The 15,213-nt window shown below is 54.6% G+C and overlaps 2 protein-coding genes across 7 annotated transcripts in view; both read right to left on the minus strand.

The window, feature by feature from the left end:
- Nucleotides 1-2,413: 2,413 nt before the first annotated feature.
- Kcnj11 (potassium voltage-gated channel subfamily J member 11) lies at nucleotides 2,414-5,398 on the minus strand. Its single transcript, XM_028789000.1, has one exon. The coding sequence runs from the start codon at nucleotides 5,157-5,159 to the stop codon at nucleotides 3,987-3,989; it is 1,173 nt and encodes a 390-aa protein (XP_028644833.1). The 5' UTR covers nucleotides 5,160-5,398; the 3' UTR covers nucleotides 2,414-3,986.
- Nucleotides 5,399-9,755: 4,357 nt separating this feature from the next.
- Nucleotides 9,756-15,213, minus strand: part of Abcc8 (ATP binding cassette subfamily C member 8) — a 77,427-nt gene continuing 71,969 nt past the window's right edge. For 5 of the 6 annotated variants that reach the window (XM_028788898.1, XM_028788902.1, XM_028788899.1 and 2 more), the window contains 10 exons: nucleotides 14,749-14,851; nucleotides 13,979-14,092; nucleotides 13,546-13,666; nucleotides 13,315-13,445; nucleotides 12,450-12,528; nucleotides 12,166-12,274; nucleotides 11,806-11,909; nucleotides 11,032-11,165; nucleotides 10,692-10,754; nucleotides 9,856-9,993 (listed from right to left, as the gene is read on the minus strand). In XM_028788898.1, coding sequence (XP_028644731.1) covers nucleotides 9,856-9,993; nucleotides 10,692-10,754; nucleotides 11,032-11,165; nucleotides 11,806-11,909; nucleotides 12,166-12,274; nucleotides 12,450-12,528; nucleotides 13,315-13,445; nucleotides 13,546-13,666; nucleotides 13,979-14,092; nucleotides 14,749-14,851 — 1,096 coding nt within the window. Of the gene's footprint in view, nucleotides 9,994-10,691; nucleotides 10,755-11,031; nucleotides 11,166-11,805; nucleotides 11,910-12,165; nucleotides 12,275-12,449; nucleotides 12,529-13,314; nucleotides 13,446-13,545; nucleotides 13,667-13,978; nucleotides 14,093-14,748; nucleotides 14,852-15,213 lie in introns of all 6 variants that reach the window. The other variant, XM_028788897.1, reaches the window with a different exon arrangement.

Consider the following 15,213-nt stretch of genomic DNA (forward strand, 5'->3'; position numbering starts at 1 on the left):
GAGAGAGAGAGAGAGAGAGAGAGAGAGAGAGAGAGAGAGAGAGAGAGAGATATTTATGAGAATGCTTTACATGCTCTGGTTCGGTTAATCCAACAATGGCTGCCTCGGAATGGAAGGTCCAAGAGTCCAGAAGTTGTTCAGGCCACAAGGCTGGATGTCTTGGCTGGTCTTTAGTATACACTGGAATCCTCTATGCCATGAAGGAATGGACTTGCTATTGAGGCCATAGACAGACCGCCTGGTGGGAACTATGAAGAGACAAAGTGGGGGTTTCCTCTTACAGATTTCTGAGAAAAGGGAAAGGTCCCATGTCACATAAATAACCCATAGGATGTTATAGTGGTTGGTTGTCTCTGGTTGCTAAGGATGGATTTGTTTAATGAGTGTCCTTCATGTGGAATGGTCACCTGCAGCCCTTGGCCTCCGAGGGACCCTGAGATACTTCTTTAAGGAAGTAGGATCTAAGGCCTGACAGCAGATCACATGTCACATCTCTGTAGCAGGGGGAATTATAGAGGCACAGACAAAGCTCTGCTGGCGGGGGTGGAAGCTGAAGTGAGCAGAGCCTGGCCTGTGAGCTAACATCCTGTGTATTACAGGGCTTAGGAAGAATCAAGGTCAGGGGGAAGGCAGGTCATCACATCCTGGACTCAGGTTGCCACGTCTAGGTAGCCTGGTCCTCAAGACACTTCAGCGCTGGGCTGGTCAATAGCGGAAGTAGGACGGAGTATAGAAGAAACTCATTTCCCTTCCTGTGAGGGAACAGAATACCCTGAGCAGGTGGGCTTGATAGAGAGGCTGTCAATCTAGCCTCCACCCCTGGCCACAGTTTTGGCTCTGCTCTCCATGTTTTTCCTCTCTCGAGCTCCTTCAGATCAGGAATAGAACAGGCTTCTCAGACCAGCATGTGGTCTAGGGACATGGCTGATGTGCAGAACCCACCCTTTTCTAAGAGTCACCTGCATTCATTGGTAAAACTCAAAGCTGTAAGATATTGTCACCTTGGAAGATTGGAGACATTGAGACCTGTGGGAAGCCACCAGTGCTTCCCCTCTAGTAACAGCCCTAGGGAAGATGTCAGGAAGGATAAAACTGGAAAGAGGACACCTGTTGGGGCAGAGTGTGTCCTATGTAAGGAACGGATACCTGCTGGAGATGTCAGTCTCCAGGTGTCAGGCCTGGTATATGTTGGTGGTATGTGTGCTTCCCAGGCTGCACTGTCACTGCTTGGATTTGCACACAGTAGACTCAAAGGCAAGAGAAGATAGAGGGGTCTCCATGCAAGTGGATCCAAGCCAGGGAGGTTCCTGTGATTGCAAGGGTATCTTGGACCTAATCGAGAATGTCACTTAACAGAGTGACCCTGCTGCCACTTTCAAATCTGGAAATTATGTGCTCTCTGGGCACATTTTCCCTCTAGTTCCTGTGTAGTGAGGTAACTGGCTCTTTGTTCAGGATTGGAGTTTTCTACTCTCTCCCTGAGCTAAACTTTAAGGCTTGGGATCTCTCTTACAGTGGGATGGAAATTGAACCAGCAGCCCAGATTTTCTGGGCTCTTGTAGGTCTCCTCTGCGGCCAGCAGGTGGCACCATAATCTTATTTCTACGGGCTTCAGACACCACCAGCTGCTTATCTGGGAGCTGGAAGGTTATTTGGATGGGACACTAAGGATGCTGTCACTCAGAAAGTCTTACAAGTGACTCTAGCTCCTCCCTGTGGCCTCAAGGAGAGCTAAAGTGAGTCCTGAGCACCCAACTTGTTGTCCCCAGCACTAGGGAGATTCTGAGGGTTTGTTTGTTTGTTTGTCTTAAACTAGAAACATGCCAGTCTGCTGAGAGGGAGTCAGCACTGGGAACTATGTGTAGATGGAGGAGAGAGTAGATTAGAAGTCAGACTGGTAGCAGAACTTCCTGGCTTCCCCATCTGCACGCCTCACTATACCCATAGCCCTGGTTTGTGGTCATGTGCACAACCCATCATCCATCTCCCCATTCATTCTTACACCGAGCATCCACTCAGTTCCAGATGCTGTCTTGGCGTTGCTCTGGAGGAGACATGAACACAGAGATGGGGAGAGAGACCCTTAAACACAGGCATAGAAGAAAGCCCATAGAGGAGAGAAGGGTATCTCTCTCCAGGGATGGTCCAAAGAGCATCACTGGCTGAGCCTTTATGGATATCAATAAAGGAGGCCACCCTTGACCCAGGAGATAGAGAGCCACAACATATTCCACACAGTACAGAGCAATCACAACTTCTCAGCCCGCTCGAGTGGCCGTGGGGCAGGTGGTGGGCAGGCGGACAGCAGGGAAGTGGGCAAAGACAGGGAGAGCAGCCCCTGCAGACCAGGTCTGAGCTGGGACGGCCACCATGTGGGGAGTAAGACCACACAGAGCAACGCATCACTCAGAGGCAGTGTAAAAACACTTTTTTTTTTTTTGTCTTCGGTTTAGTTAGTTTTCCCATCGCATGGCTAGCCCAGTAGTGAACACGACAGTTAACACGTACTGAGTAATTGTTATAGACCAGGCACTTCCGAAGCATGTACACATGTGCTTTCACCTGCTCGACTTCATGAGGTAGGGACTATTAACATGGATGAGACATGAGTCACAGCTGTTCGCCTCTCCCTGGCTCTCCCCATGGGTACCTCAGCCTTCCAGCAGAGTTTTGGGAGGGAGGCCAGGCCCTTGACTGTGATGTCCGGTGGATGTCAAATGGTCAAGTTGGCCAAACAGACTGAGAGTGGGTGGGTGAGGCCCTGAGGTGGGAGGATGACGGCCTCCAGAGGTGAGAGACACAGAGCTGGTCTAAGTAGCTTTCTTGGCCTCTTTCCTGCCGGGGCCATGTTGGGTGGCAGATTCTGGCAGTGCCCTTTTTTTTCCAGTGGCATGCCCACTGCCTCCCCTGCAAGAAAAGCTCAGAGTTCGGGTCACAGATGGGAGGCTTTATTGACAATGAGGCAGTGGAGTTCTGGGCAAGGACACCGCACTGCTCTGAGAGTCCAGGCTTAGGTCAAGCCCAAGGGCTTCTTTGCCTTGGGGACCTCCCTTTCCTTCACCAGGGTGAACTTTCCAAGATTTCTTTTTCTAGCAACCAAGGCAAGGCATCGCTACCCACCAGCGTCCCCCAGACAAAGTGACTCACAGCTGCCCATGGGGAGCCAGGAGCAGAGTTTTGCCTTTAGTGCATCTTGTTCGGCAAGCACAGGATCCTTTTCAGCCTCTCAGCCAGGTCTATCAGTGTTTGTCCAACACCCCACTTCCCAGCCACTCGGCGGGGACAAAACGAGGCAGCAGTCCTGACTCTCTCCCTCTCTCTGCAGAAGGCTGGAGTCAAAGCTAGAGGACAGGGACATATGTCTGAACAGGACCAGCAAGGTCTCCAGTCCTTTGCCTCCTCGTCCCCTTCCTTGACAAGCCTGCCACATGGAGGCTAGCCTAGGTAAACTTATCTTGCCGTGTCTGTGTGGGCTCCTCAGCTCCCATGCTCTGACACCCACCTCCTCCCTGGGTGGCAGGATTCTTCAGCATGGCACCAACAGGGCTGGGGCCTGGCCAGGTATTTCTTAGTGGCTACAGAAACAGCAATAGGCTCCCAACTTGAGGGTTGCATTTGCCCAATTACCTGTCTGCTTGTGGCAAGATGAATCATGGAGGACCAAGACTGGCTTTGAGACCTTAGCTTTAGGAGCCCTGAACCTTCTATAGTGGGCAGGGACACAGGGGTAAGCCAGTCCTGAGCTGAGCCTGGGAGGAGCAGGAACAAAAATAACCCGGTACAGGCTCCTGCTGGGGCCAGAAATAGCATAGTGACAAGTATCTTGTAACACCCCAGGCACACAGCAGCGGGGAGGCTGGGCCGAGGAGGGTCTTGTCCCACACAGACCCTCATCTGGCCAAGGAGCTCTCACCCCACCACTCTACGTACCACACTTCTCTTTCCATGCGCCCACATAAGCGAGTGGGGGCCCGAGGGACTGCAACTCAGGACAAGGCATCCGGAGAGATGCTAAACTTGGGCTTGGCCTTCGCCACAGCCACACTGCGCTTGCGCAGGGGCCCTCGTGAAGAGGCGAGGGTCAGGGCATCCAGCAGGCTGCGGTCCTCATCAAGCTGGCGGGCTGTGCAGAGTGGTGTGGGCACTTTAACGGTGTTACCAAATTTGGAGTAGTCCACAGAATAGCGGCCATCCTCCTCGGCCACAATGGGGACAAAGCGTTGCCCCCACAGAATCTCGTCAGCTAGATAGGAGGTGCGGGCCTGCGTGGTGATGCCTGTGGTTTCTACCACGCCTTCCAAGATGACAATGATCTCCAGGTCCTGGTGGTGGTGCAGGTCACTAGGAGCCAGGTCGTAGAGCGGGCTGTTGGAGTCGATGACGTGGTAGATGATGAGCGGGGCCACCAGGAAGATGCTGTTACCACCCACGCCATTCTCCATGGGGATGTCCACCTGGTGGAGAGGCACAACTTCGCCCTCGGGGCTGGTGGTCTTGCGCACCACTTGCATGTGGATCGTGGCGCTAATGATCATGCTTTTTCGGAGGTCCCCTACGCGAAGCATGAAGCACAGGCGGCCATGGCGCAGGGTGATCACAGCATGCTTGCTGAAGATGAGGGTTTCTGCTCGCCGATGGGCCTGGGCCGTTTTCATGAAGATGCAGCCCAGCATGATGGCGTTGATCATTAGCCCTACGATATTCTGCACAATGAGAATAAGGATAGCCAGGGGACATTCCTCTGTCACCATGCGCCCGCCGAAACCAATGGTCACCTGGACCTCGATGGAGAAAAGGAAGGCAGATGAAAAGGAGTGGATGCTTGTGACACAGGGCACGTTGGAGCCTTCTCCGGGGGCCAGGTCACCGTGGGCGAAGGCGATGAGCCACCAGACCATGGCGAAGAGCAGCCAGCTGCACAGGAAGGACATGGTGAAAATGAGCAGCGTGTGGGGCCATTTGAGGTCCACCAGCGTGGTGAACACATCTTGAAGGAAGCGGCCCTGCTCGCGAATGTTCTTGTGGGCGACGTTGCAGTTGCCTTTCTTGGACACGAAGCGGGCCCTCCTCTCCCGAGTACGGTACCTGGGCTCTGTAGGGTCCTCTGCCAGCCGGGTCAGCACATATTCCTCAGGGATAATGCCCTTTCGGGACAGCATGGTTCCGTTGGCCCCAGCAAGGGGTCTCCCCCATGGGGGGAGGCACTACACCGGCTTGACCTAGGGCCTCTTTGTAGGGTCCCCTCTCTGGGCCCTTTCCTCAGGTTACCCTAAGCTTGTACCAACCTCTGGACTGATATGCCCCCGGCTGGGTTCTGCTTCTCTTTATCTAGCTTCAGAAGCCAGCTCCACCTGCTCCTTGCTTACTGAACCCCCAACCCAGCTTGTGCTCTACCTGGTACTGGATGCCCCGCTCAGCTCTCCTCCACACGCCAGGACCTCCCTCTAACTCCCTTCCCCTGGCCCAGCCTTTCTTTTCAAACCACCTCAGAACTTATCACCTCCGGGTCTTCCAACTTATCAGCCCTCACTCGACCCCCGTTCTTCTCTGACCTTACCCACTTCTGTCCGCTGTCCCCTCCAAGCACCAGCCTTACTTCTTGACCCAGTCTCCTCTCCAGGTGTGCCCCGAATTTCCCATCCCACCCCTCCCCTAGCGCCCTCACCGCTCTGCTCTCCCGATCTAGCCCTTGTCCTCTTTGTCTCCTTGGGATCCCGCGCCCTTCGAGTCACCCTGCAACCGTCTACGCTCGGGATCCCCTCGCCCCCCGCCGCCCAGACCCCGCTGGCTCCGCGTCGCGGCCTCCCTGCTGCCCTGCCGCCCGCCCGTAGCCCCCGCCGCCGCTCCGTCCCCACCCCGCCTGTCGCCGCCGCACCTGCTAGTGCTGCTCAAGCTGCGGCCACCTCCCTGCCCCCTCCCACTCCGGGCGCTCACTCCCGGCCGGCCGGCCGGCTTCCCGGGCGTGTGTCTGTGAGCCGGTCCTCAGGCACCGACCCGTGCGCGGTGGGGGTGGGAGGCTGCGGGCGGGGGGCTCCCGAAAGCAAGTGCAGCCTCCGCCGCCAGAGGGCGCCAGATCGGCTCCCGAGCGGGGGTAGGGGCGGGCCTAGGTGCAGGCCCCGCCCACAGAGGGTTCTCGTCCCGCCCTCGCCTGCTCACTATCCTCAGCCAGGCCATAGGGCTTTCTTCAAACCGAGGATGCGTCTAAAGAAGTCGCTTTTGTGAAATCCTCTTAGTCTGGCTCAGCAGCCCCTGTAGCCCTGACTTCTATTTTTGCCCCGGCCATAGTCCATGTTGAGGTCCTTGTTGAGGTCTTACCTGCCTCTCACACAGCGCTTGATTTCCAGAAGGCAGTGAGAGGTTACAACATCAATGAGAGAAACATTAGCCTCAGAACTTCTCAACTGACGATTCTTCCTCCCTTTGAGGATTATTTTTGATCTTACATTCATTCATTTATTTATTTGCTTATTTACCTATTCGAGACAGAATTTCTTGTAGCCCAGGATGGCTTCAAACTCCGTATGTAGCAGAGGATGACCTTGAACTTCTGATCTTCCTGCCTCCACTTCTGGAGTGCTGGGATTACAAGTGCACAGCAAGGCCCTGGCTACCGTCCCTGACTTTTAAGAGGGGTTGTTCTGCCAGTGTTTGCTTTGTACTCTGTAGATCTTCAGCCTGATTTCTTTCCCTTAGCCCTAGGGGGTAGGGTGTGGGGGTGTGTGTGTGGAGGGGAGGGGGGGGTCTGGCCTGAGCAGCTGTTTCAGGGCTAGCTTATAGAGTAGGTGACCCAGGTTATTGTCAAGAACAGGAATGATGTTTCCATTACAGTCGCCACTTTAGAGTGGCTCCTGGAGGTGGCTGGAACTGTAATGGCCTGCCCTGGGGTCAGATCCTTGAGACAGACCTCTACCCGCTGTGAGCTTGAGTGAAGGGTGGAGGCTGGAGCTGCAGTAATAGTGGCACTGGGAATACCGGCCACCATGGGACATTTTCATATTGAGTGGGGGGAATTTCAGATGGTGGTTTCTTCTTTCCAGATCCACTGATAGGTTGAGTGGACCCTGCTACAAAGAGTGAGGGAGGGCTGGAGTATACTGACAGGGGTGTTATGCCTGAGGCTGGGAAGAGAAGACAAGTTGAATCAAGAATAGGAAGTTTAAGGACACAGACAAAACATCTCTGAGGCCGCTTCAACTTTTAGCCATGAGAAAAGGGCCCTTGGAGAGGGCTCCAGGAGCTCTGGACATCTTTGCAGAAATCCCTGGGGGTAAAGGAGGAATGACTAGTAGGTTTGCTTGTCCCAAGCATAGTGTGGAGCAGAGACAGGCTTTGATTGACATATGCAAGAGTCTGTTCTGGTGACAGTAGCCCTCCTGGTGGGGGGACCCAAGTCTGAATTGACAGACCATTAGTTAAATCATTGTGGAGGGATTTGGGTCAGGATGGCCTTGGGAATTCTACAAGACTTCCTTGCCCTTCCTCTGCTGCTTTCTTGGAGTGAGAAGTCTTACCCTTGGAAAGGCAGAGTCCCCCACGCCTCCCTGTGTCTGCTCCTGGAAGTCCAGAGTGGAAGGAACTGCTGGGTCAACATAGGTGTCTTCAGGTTGAGAGGCCAGAGTCTGCCCTTTGGTCTGGCTTTACCTACTCCCTGCCCCAGGGGAGAGGAGGCTGAGTGTCTTGCCCAAAAGGGCTCAGCCTCTCTGGTGATTTGAAGAGGTATGGCCCATGGGGAGTGGCATTATTAAGAGGTGTGACCTTGTTGGAATAGGTGTGGCCTTGTTGGAGGAAGCATTTCACTTTGGGGTGGGCTTTGAGGTCTCTGCCTATGCTTAAGCTCCACCCAGTGTAGAAGAGACCCTCCTCCTGGCTGCCTGAGGAAGGCAGTCTCTCCTGGTTGCCTTCGCATCAAGATCTACAACTCTCAGCTCCTCCTGCACCATGTCTGCCTGTACACTTCCATGCTTCCCACCATGATGATAATGGACTGAACCTCTGAACCTGTAAGCCAGCCCCAATGAAATGTTGTCCTTTATAAGAGTTGCCTTGGTCATGGTGTCTCTTCACAGCAATGAAACCCTAAGTAGACAGCCTTCTACCCTGTTTGATTCTCCCACTGGCTCATAACCATCTCCCTAAACACTATATTGTTGTGTCCCTGTTGAGGTCTATCTCACACTCCCTGTCCTTGCATTAAGGGTCTGTGATACCCCGTTGCTGCCCTGATCCCCTCTGCACCCCTATGTGAAGCACTTGACAGCTCCCTTCTACTGCCCCACTCTTGCTGCAGGATCCCTGCCTTCCTCCCCAGCCCTCTGTCTCTTTGCCTATCTAATTTCTTCCCTCCTACACCGGACGAGAATCTTGCCTTTCCCAGGCAGCCTGCCAGGCCTCAGTGAGCTCTCCCTTGAGTTGCTCTGGCTTCTGGCACTTCAAGAGCGACCTGTGCTGGGCTCCCTTGGTGACTGGTGAACTTTCCTTAGGTTATAGAGCTCTGACCCGCTTGCAGCCCTGGGAGATGAAGACCTAAGACTCCTAGGTCTGCTACCCCAGAGTCTCATAAGCCAGTACTGAAGGCGATATGCAAATTATAACCAAATGATATGCAAATGAGCACCTGCCATTTCTTGGCTGAGGAGAGGGTTACACTCCTCTCCTGATGCAAATGGAATTTGAAAGAGCTGTTGTTTTGACATCCTGGTGTCTGATCCTTGGCATCTTCGACCTACCACCTGGTTGGCTTGTACAGGGACTGCTCAGGGACCACCCTCCTCCCACTTCTGAATGCTTGTGAGATGAGGGAGGGAGGTAGGGGTAGTGGCATGGGATCCTGGCTTAGGCAGCAGAGTAGCCCTGATTGGGTGGGAGTGGGCACATGACCCAGTGAGTCCACTGGGATCCAGTTCTAGGACTTTGCTGGAAGTATTGGAAGAGGACACCTCATTTTCCTTCTGGTTACTCTGGGACAGGATGTAAGCTAAAGAAAGCTACTACCAGCCATTTGTCACTGGACATAGAGAAGGAAGTAAGACTCAGAAATGGAGACAACCATGTGATGTCAGAAACCTGGAGTCACCTGTGTTTGAAGTAGCATTCTTCCGGGTCTCTCTGGCCAGGCACATGCCACAGTGAATTCAAATGCTTGCTTAAGCCATGTTGAGTACCTGTTACTGGAGACAGGTGCCAGACCCCAGGGTTATAACCCAGGTGAGCCCGAACGAATCCCAGCTGGATGGAGACTGCTCCCTTATCCGATGGGGCTGTTCCTGAGCCTTTTCCCTCACTGCAGACTGAATTCCATCCCTACATTCATAGGCTGCAGCCTCTAGTTCCATGTACTTGGGATCAGGGCCCATGGGGACATTATGAAGCTTCGGTGATGTTGTGGGCAGTGGCTAATCCAATATGACTAGTGACTTAGAGGAAAAACAATGAGGGGGGGAAAAGGGAGGGGAGATTGAGAAGTTGTGAGGGCACAGTCAGTGTAAAGAAAAGAAGAGAGGCCTCAGGAGAAACCAAAGCCACCAACCAACTCCTTGATCTTGACGACAGCCTCCAGGATGGGGAGAGATAAATTTTTGCTGTGGAAAGCCACCCAGCCCGTGATGTTTTGTTATGGCAGTGGGAACAGCCTGACACAGATCAGGAACATGGTTTTGCCTCTGTCCAACTGGCATCTATGCGTCGGCTTGGTGCCAAAGGCAGGCTGGTTGCCTGCACCCATGGGGCTCTGCTGCCCCTTCCACAGAGCCTGGGTCTCCGGTAGCAAAGAATTAATTTCTTTATTTACATGTGATTTACAGTAAGAAATCCTAGGCAAGCAAGTGAGGTGTGGGCTGGCACTTTGGTGCTGGCAGGTCATTTGTCCGCACGGACAAAGGAGGCGAAGACGCTGTCCTTCTGGCTGAGAAGCTTCTCTGGCTTGTCAAACTCCAGGATCGCGCCCCTCTTCAAGACCATCACTAGGTCTGCACTCAGGATGGTGTGCACGCGGTGCTACATGGGCAGGAGGGGCTGGTTAGTGTGGTGGGTGGGACAGCCGAGGATCACTGTCCTCCCCCAGCCTGGAGGATATCCGTGGCCACCACGTCTCTTCTCACTGCTCTTTCTCAGGCCTCCTTTTTCATGTAGCCTTGACAGACCTGAAGCTATGTAGCCAAGGATGACCCTGAATCTCTGCTCTCCTGTCTTCTACTTCCCTGGGGCTAGGATTTCAGTGTCACCACCACATCTGTTTCTGTAGTGCTAGGGATTGAAGCCACAGCCTCATATATTCTACACAGCCCAACGGTGTCCTCTGAGGTGGTGGCTCCAGCCTGGGGTGGTTGTGATCCAAGCCCTCTGTCCTTCTCTTCTCTATCATGCCTCTCCCTCGTCCTCCAGGCATCAAGACTTACAGACTCCCTCCACAGGCCCCTACTCTTTATGAGAAGCAGCCCCAGCCTAGACCACAGGGCTTTAGGGAAGGATGTATCTTGGAATTCAGAGAAATAGGGGGAAGGCCTGAGGCAGGTAAAGGTGTAAATCTCTAGACACCTCAAAATTCTGCTCTATCTTCCTGCCAGCTTTCTAGACTCCTGTCCTGGACACTCTAGCATCTGTTCCTGACTACAGAGATCAGTCTGCTGGTTACCGTCCCAGAGGTAAGTATTCCCTCCCGGTGACCTCCACACAGGACATCAATGGCCCCTTACCGCAATGGTGACCACGGTGCGGTCTGCGAAGGCTGTCATCACAACCTTCTGGAGGATGTTTTCCTGTCAGGTAGAGGTAGCAGCTGGTGGCTCATCTGCTCCATGGATGGGGTCTGGGATGGTTCTGGGGACATGGGGCCCAGGTGGCCCGGCTTCCATCTACACCCGCCCTTAGCTCTATGCTTGTCTCCTCTCTGACTCTAGTCCCAGAGAACTGACCAGGTGTTCAATACTTGGAGGCCGGACTTGCCTTTGCCACGTAGCCCTAGATGTGAAGGTCACCTTGAGGCTTAAGACCCCGTGTGCCAACTGCTCCCTAACACACCACCCCAGGACCAACCGTAGCCATGTCGATGGAGGCAGTTGCTTCATCCATGATGAAGATACTGGTCTTCCTCACGAAGGCCCGAGCCAGGCAGAACAGCTGCCTCTGGCCCTGGCTAAAATTCTCCCCTCCTTCCGTGATGATGGCATCTGGAAGCAGACATGGGAGGGGCAGGACTGAGTAAGTCCTGCCTGTGAGTAGAGCCCCGTGGAAAGGGAAGTATGTACAGGGCCCACGCATGTGGCTGTGTCGGTGTGTGTGCAGGGATGATGTTTCTGACACAACAGGGCTTCCATTCATATGGATACAATGCACACTGGTCACCCCGGTGCCATGCACTGTCGGGGCCCTGGGGAGTCCCGGTGGGAGCCTTGGCCAGAGGATGAGCCAGCAATATTAAAGCCTGTCTAGCCTCACAGTGCCTACACCATGATTCTGACTGAACCTGGACTGGGGAAGAGCCATCTCAATGGGCACATTTTGTACCAATGTCCACTGTGACCCTTGTCCACAGGACAGGAAGATAGGGCAAGGCAGGGCTAAAGATACACTGTGGTGTAGGGGACTTGTAATCTGTCTTCTGGGGACCCTCAATGTCCCCCTGTGCTAGACTCTGAGCTAGGTGAGTTGTGTGACCCTAGGCAAATTGTTTGACCTCTGAACCCCTGTATGGTAAAAGGTAGCATGGTCACTGAGATCTAGCTAGACTCGGGGCCCCAAGCTCAGGGCTCATCCCAGAAACAACTGTGATGTTTCCCTTTCAAACCCATCTGTGCAAGGAGCAGTCACCCAGGCCTCCTGGCAGCGCCTTCACCACCAGCTTCAGCTGGGCGATCTCCAGGGCCTCCCACAGCGTACTGTCTGAGCATTTCTTCTCGGGGTCCAGGTTGAATCTAGGGAGAAGCACAGAGAGCCCTCAGGGAGCAGGGTTCACCTTCATCCTCAAAGCAGCGACTGAGAACCTAGTGCTGGGCGGGGCCTGCTGAGGAGGGAAGCATTTGGAAGAGCGGGGTGGAGAACCCACAAGTACCTGCTTAAGCCTAGTGAGGAAGGCTGAGAGGGAGACCTTCCTCTGACTACTCTGCTCCCCATATTGTGCAGAGAGCAAAGCTGGCCTGGAGCTGGGGCAGAAGGAGTGTAGGGTCTCACCTGATAGTGCCACTGAAGAGGACAGGGTCCTGTAGGATGATGGACAGGCGTGAGCGGAGAGTGTGCAGTGGCAGCTTGGCGATGTCAATGCCGTCAATGATGATGCGCCCTGTTTGGAGATGATGTCATAGGTCAAGAGCCACCAGGTGGGAGTGGTGCTGGGAGCGGGCTCAGCCTGGGACGTGGATCCCAGTGAGGATCCGGAATGGCTGCTGGGTTTTCCGGGTCTTGCCTGGTAGCTGTGGGCACACCTGTACGTGTGTGACAGCTAACACACAAATCACCTTCGAACATGTCCACCATTCGGAAAAAGGCGAGAGAGAAGGAGGACTTCCCACTGCCTGTGCGGCCGCAGATCCCAATCTGGAAGCAGAGAAGCAGGTGCGTCGCTGTGGCCCTGGAGTGTGCACAGGTGTGGGGGTCACAGTGCCTCCTCCAGTCTCAGTTTCCTGACTGACCAGCTTCTCTTTGGCCAGGCTGGACCCGGGGCTGAGCTTGTTTCCTGTGGTGGGTTCAGAGAGGGCTCTCTCGGCGACCCAAGAGTAGAGTACAAGCATAGTGGCTAGTTGCACGGGCCATGGTCTAGGTCTGCAGGGAAGACCCACATCCTGTTTGGTGACCGTCAGGGAGAAAAGGCCCTGGTGTGCCTCTGTGTGCATGTGTATGGCAGGACACTGTGGGACAGTGAGTGCACCATGTGGGCATGCGTTTGAGTTCTCCACCTGCAGTAGGGCCACACCGGATCCTACGGCTTCCCAGTTCTTGAGTCCCAAGTGAAACTTACATAAAGGACTGATACAGAGACAGTGAGACTGAGGGACCAGGGTGGAAGAGACAGGCGGGGCAGATATTCCCCAAGGACAGAGAGAAAAAGGCAAGAAACAGGGACTTGTCAGAGATGGGCTGAATGAGAGATGTGAGACCCAGAGTGCTGGACAGCGGCAGTGTCTCTCTCTGCTTGAGACCTCCACTCTGAAGGTCAAGAGGATACAGTGGGGACAGCCAGGGACCCCTTGCAGTGAAGGCCTGGCAAAGCTCTCTAAACCAAGGAAGTCCTAGATGACTGTCTCTGTGGTGGAGGGGGCTCAAGGGTAGGAAGAGGCCTGCAGCTGACTGTTGCCCACCCGACGGGCTCCCACCCCAGCTGACCTTCTGTCCTGGGGAGATGAGGGCATTGACGTGCTTCAGAACAGGCTTCAGGGAGCTGTCATAGCGCACACTCAGGTTTTGAATTTGGATCTTTCCTTGGTCTGGCCAGTTCTTGGGGATCAATGATGGTGCTGAGGGCCAGGCTGGGGGTCAGCCACCAGGCACAGGCCACTCCTAGCATCCAGAAATGTCACCCACCCCCAACCGGGGATGCACCCTGCAGGTTCTCACCCAGGAGCCCCTCATAGCTCTCTGCCTCAGTTTTTAGGAGTGTGTGGATACGCTTCACAGCCCCCAGTTGGATCTCCATGTCTGCCAGGTTCCTCACCATCCAGTTGAGGTAGTTGGAGACCTGAGGGGAGAGGGGCCATCTCTGTGCTTAGTGATGACCATTTTCCCCTTGGCTTCCGGGATGGCTCTCCTAACTGGACTAGGATGGACTAGGAGCCCCTGTGAGCGTTTGCTACCCACCACCTGCCTGTGGATAGTGGAACCTGGAGGCATGAAAGGGTCACAGTGGCCCCTCACCCATCACCTGCTTGCTATCCATCTAGCAAGGCCTAGGTGAGGGTGCACCATCCCTCCCATATCTCGGTGGAGGAAACTGCCCCAGATGCCTAGGGGCATCCTCCGAGTCCTCCCTGCCCCACCTGCTGCCACTCACCATCAAGGCATAGGTGAGGCCCAGGCCCACCAGGCCAGCAGAGAGCTCCCTGTGCAGGGAGTTGGAGATGGAGGTGGCAGCTGCGATGAGCACCACACATGCTCCGATGTATTCCTGAGGAAGGACAGCAGTTGGTCTGGACTGTTGTGAGTCAGAGCCATGAGTACCTCATCCTCTCGCACCCAGCCTGAGCCCCAGCCCCACTCTCATGCAGCCTCCACACAAGAGGCTGGCAGAAGCTGAGGCCCAGGAGCTCACGTCCCCTCCAAAGTTATGTACCCTACTCCCCAAGGAAGGGTGCCTCACCAGCCGGCCCCATGAGCCCTCGTGTGTATATCACATGGCCCACTGCTGGCACATGCCTGTCTCCTCATCCTGACAGGATCTTATAGCCCAGGCGCAGGCGGACCTTGAACTTAGCATCCTTCTGCTGCTATCCCCAGCATTCGGGGAGTACAGATATGATGTGGAAATCGAACCCAGGGCTTTGTGCATACTAGGCAAGCGCTCTCTCAGCCGAGCTATACCCCTAGTCCTGACCTCCACCATTCTTAATGTCTCCATCCTGCACACTCCCACTCTCTTTCTTCCTGGAACACCCCTGGGATATAAGGGGGTGAAGATGCAGGTTAGATCTGCAAAGACTAACAGGGCTGGGTCCCCATCATCAGCTCTCCCTCTTCTATCCGCATCTTTGTTTGCCCCTTGTTCCAGCTCTACACTCCTAACAGGACCCCCACCCCAGGACGCACAGTGGGGGTGGCACTTGCCATGCGGACTTCCAGCCACCTGTTGGCTGCCGTGAGGAAGAGGGAGGCGATGTTGTTGGAGTCCGTGTACTCCAGGAGCTTCTTCTGGAACCGGGCCTCGTACCTGGAGGGTGAGCAGGATGTGGAGGGAGAGGGTGGGACTTACAGAGAGGACTTACAGAGGGCTCTCAGCAGCTCCCAAACAGACCAGCTCTTGGGTTGACCACGAATGTGGCCCCCACCTCTGTCCACTTCTCTCCTGCTTCTGGCCCACTGGGGTACATCGGATCCCTGACATCTTGTCTGGTTTTCTTTCTACCAGGTGTCAGGTTATCTTTCTGCATCAGTGTGTCCCCCTCGGAGAACGTCAGTGGTGTCTGGTATTAAGAACCACTTCCTCAGTAGGGACCAGTTATGGTCAAGGTTATCTCCTCCACTCATTACGAAGCCTCCCCAGCCCTTTCGGGCCATGGCATCATCTTCCCC

This window comes from Grammomys surdaster, unplaced genomic scaffold (assembly GCF_004785775.1).
Source record: "Grammomys surdaster isolate TR1022 unplaced genomic scaffold, NIH_TR_1.0 125769, whole genome shotgun sequence".
Lineage (NCBI taxonomy): Eukaryota > Metazoa > Chordata > Mammalia > Rodentia > Muridae > Grammomys > Grammomys surdaster.

Excerpts from the sequence above, each read along its gene's own strand:
- Kcnj11 (XM_028789000.1), bottom strand. The coding sequence starts at position 5,159 with ATGCTGTCCCGAAAGGGCATTATCCCTGAGGAATATGTGCTGACCCGG.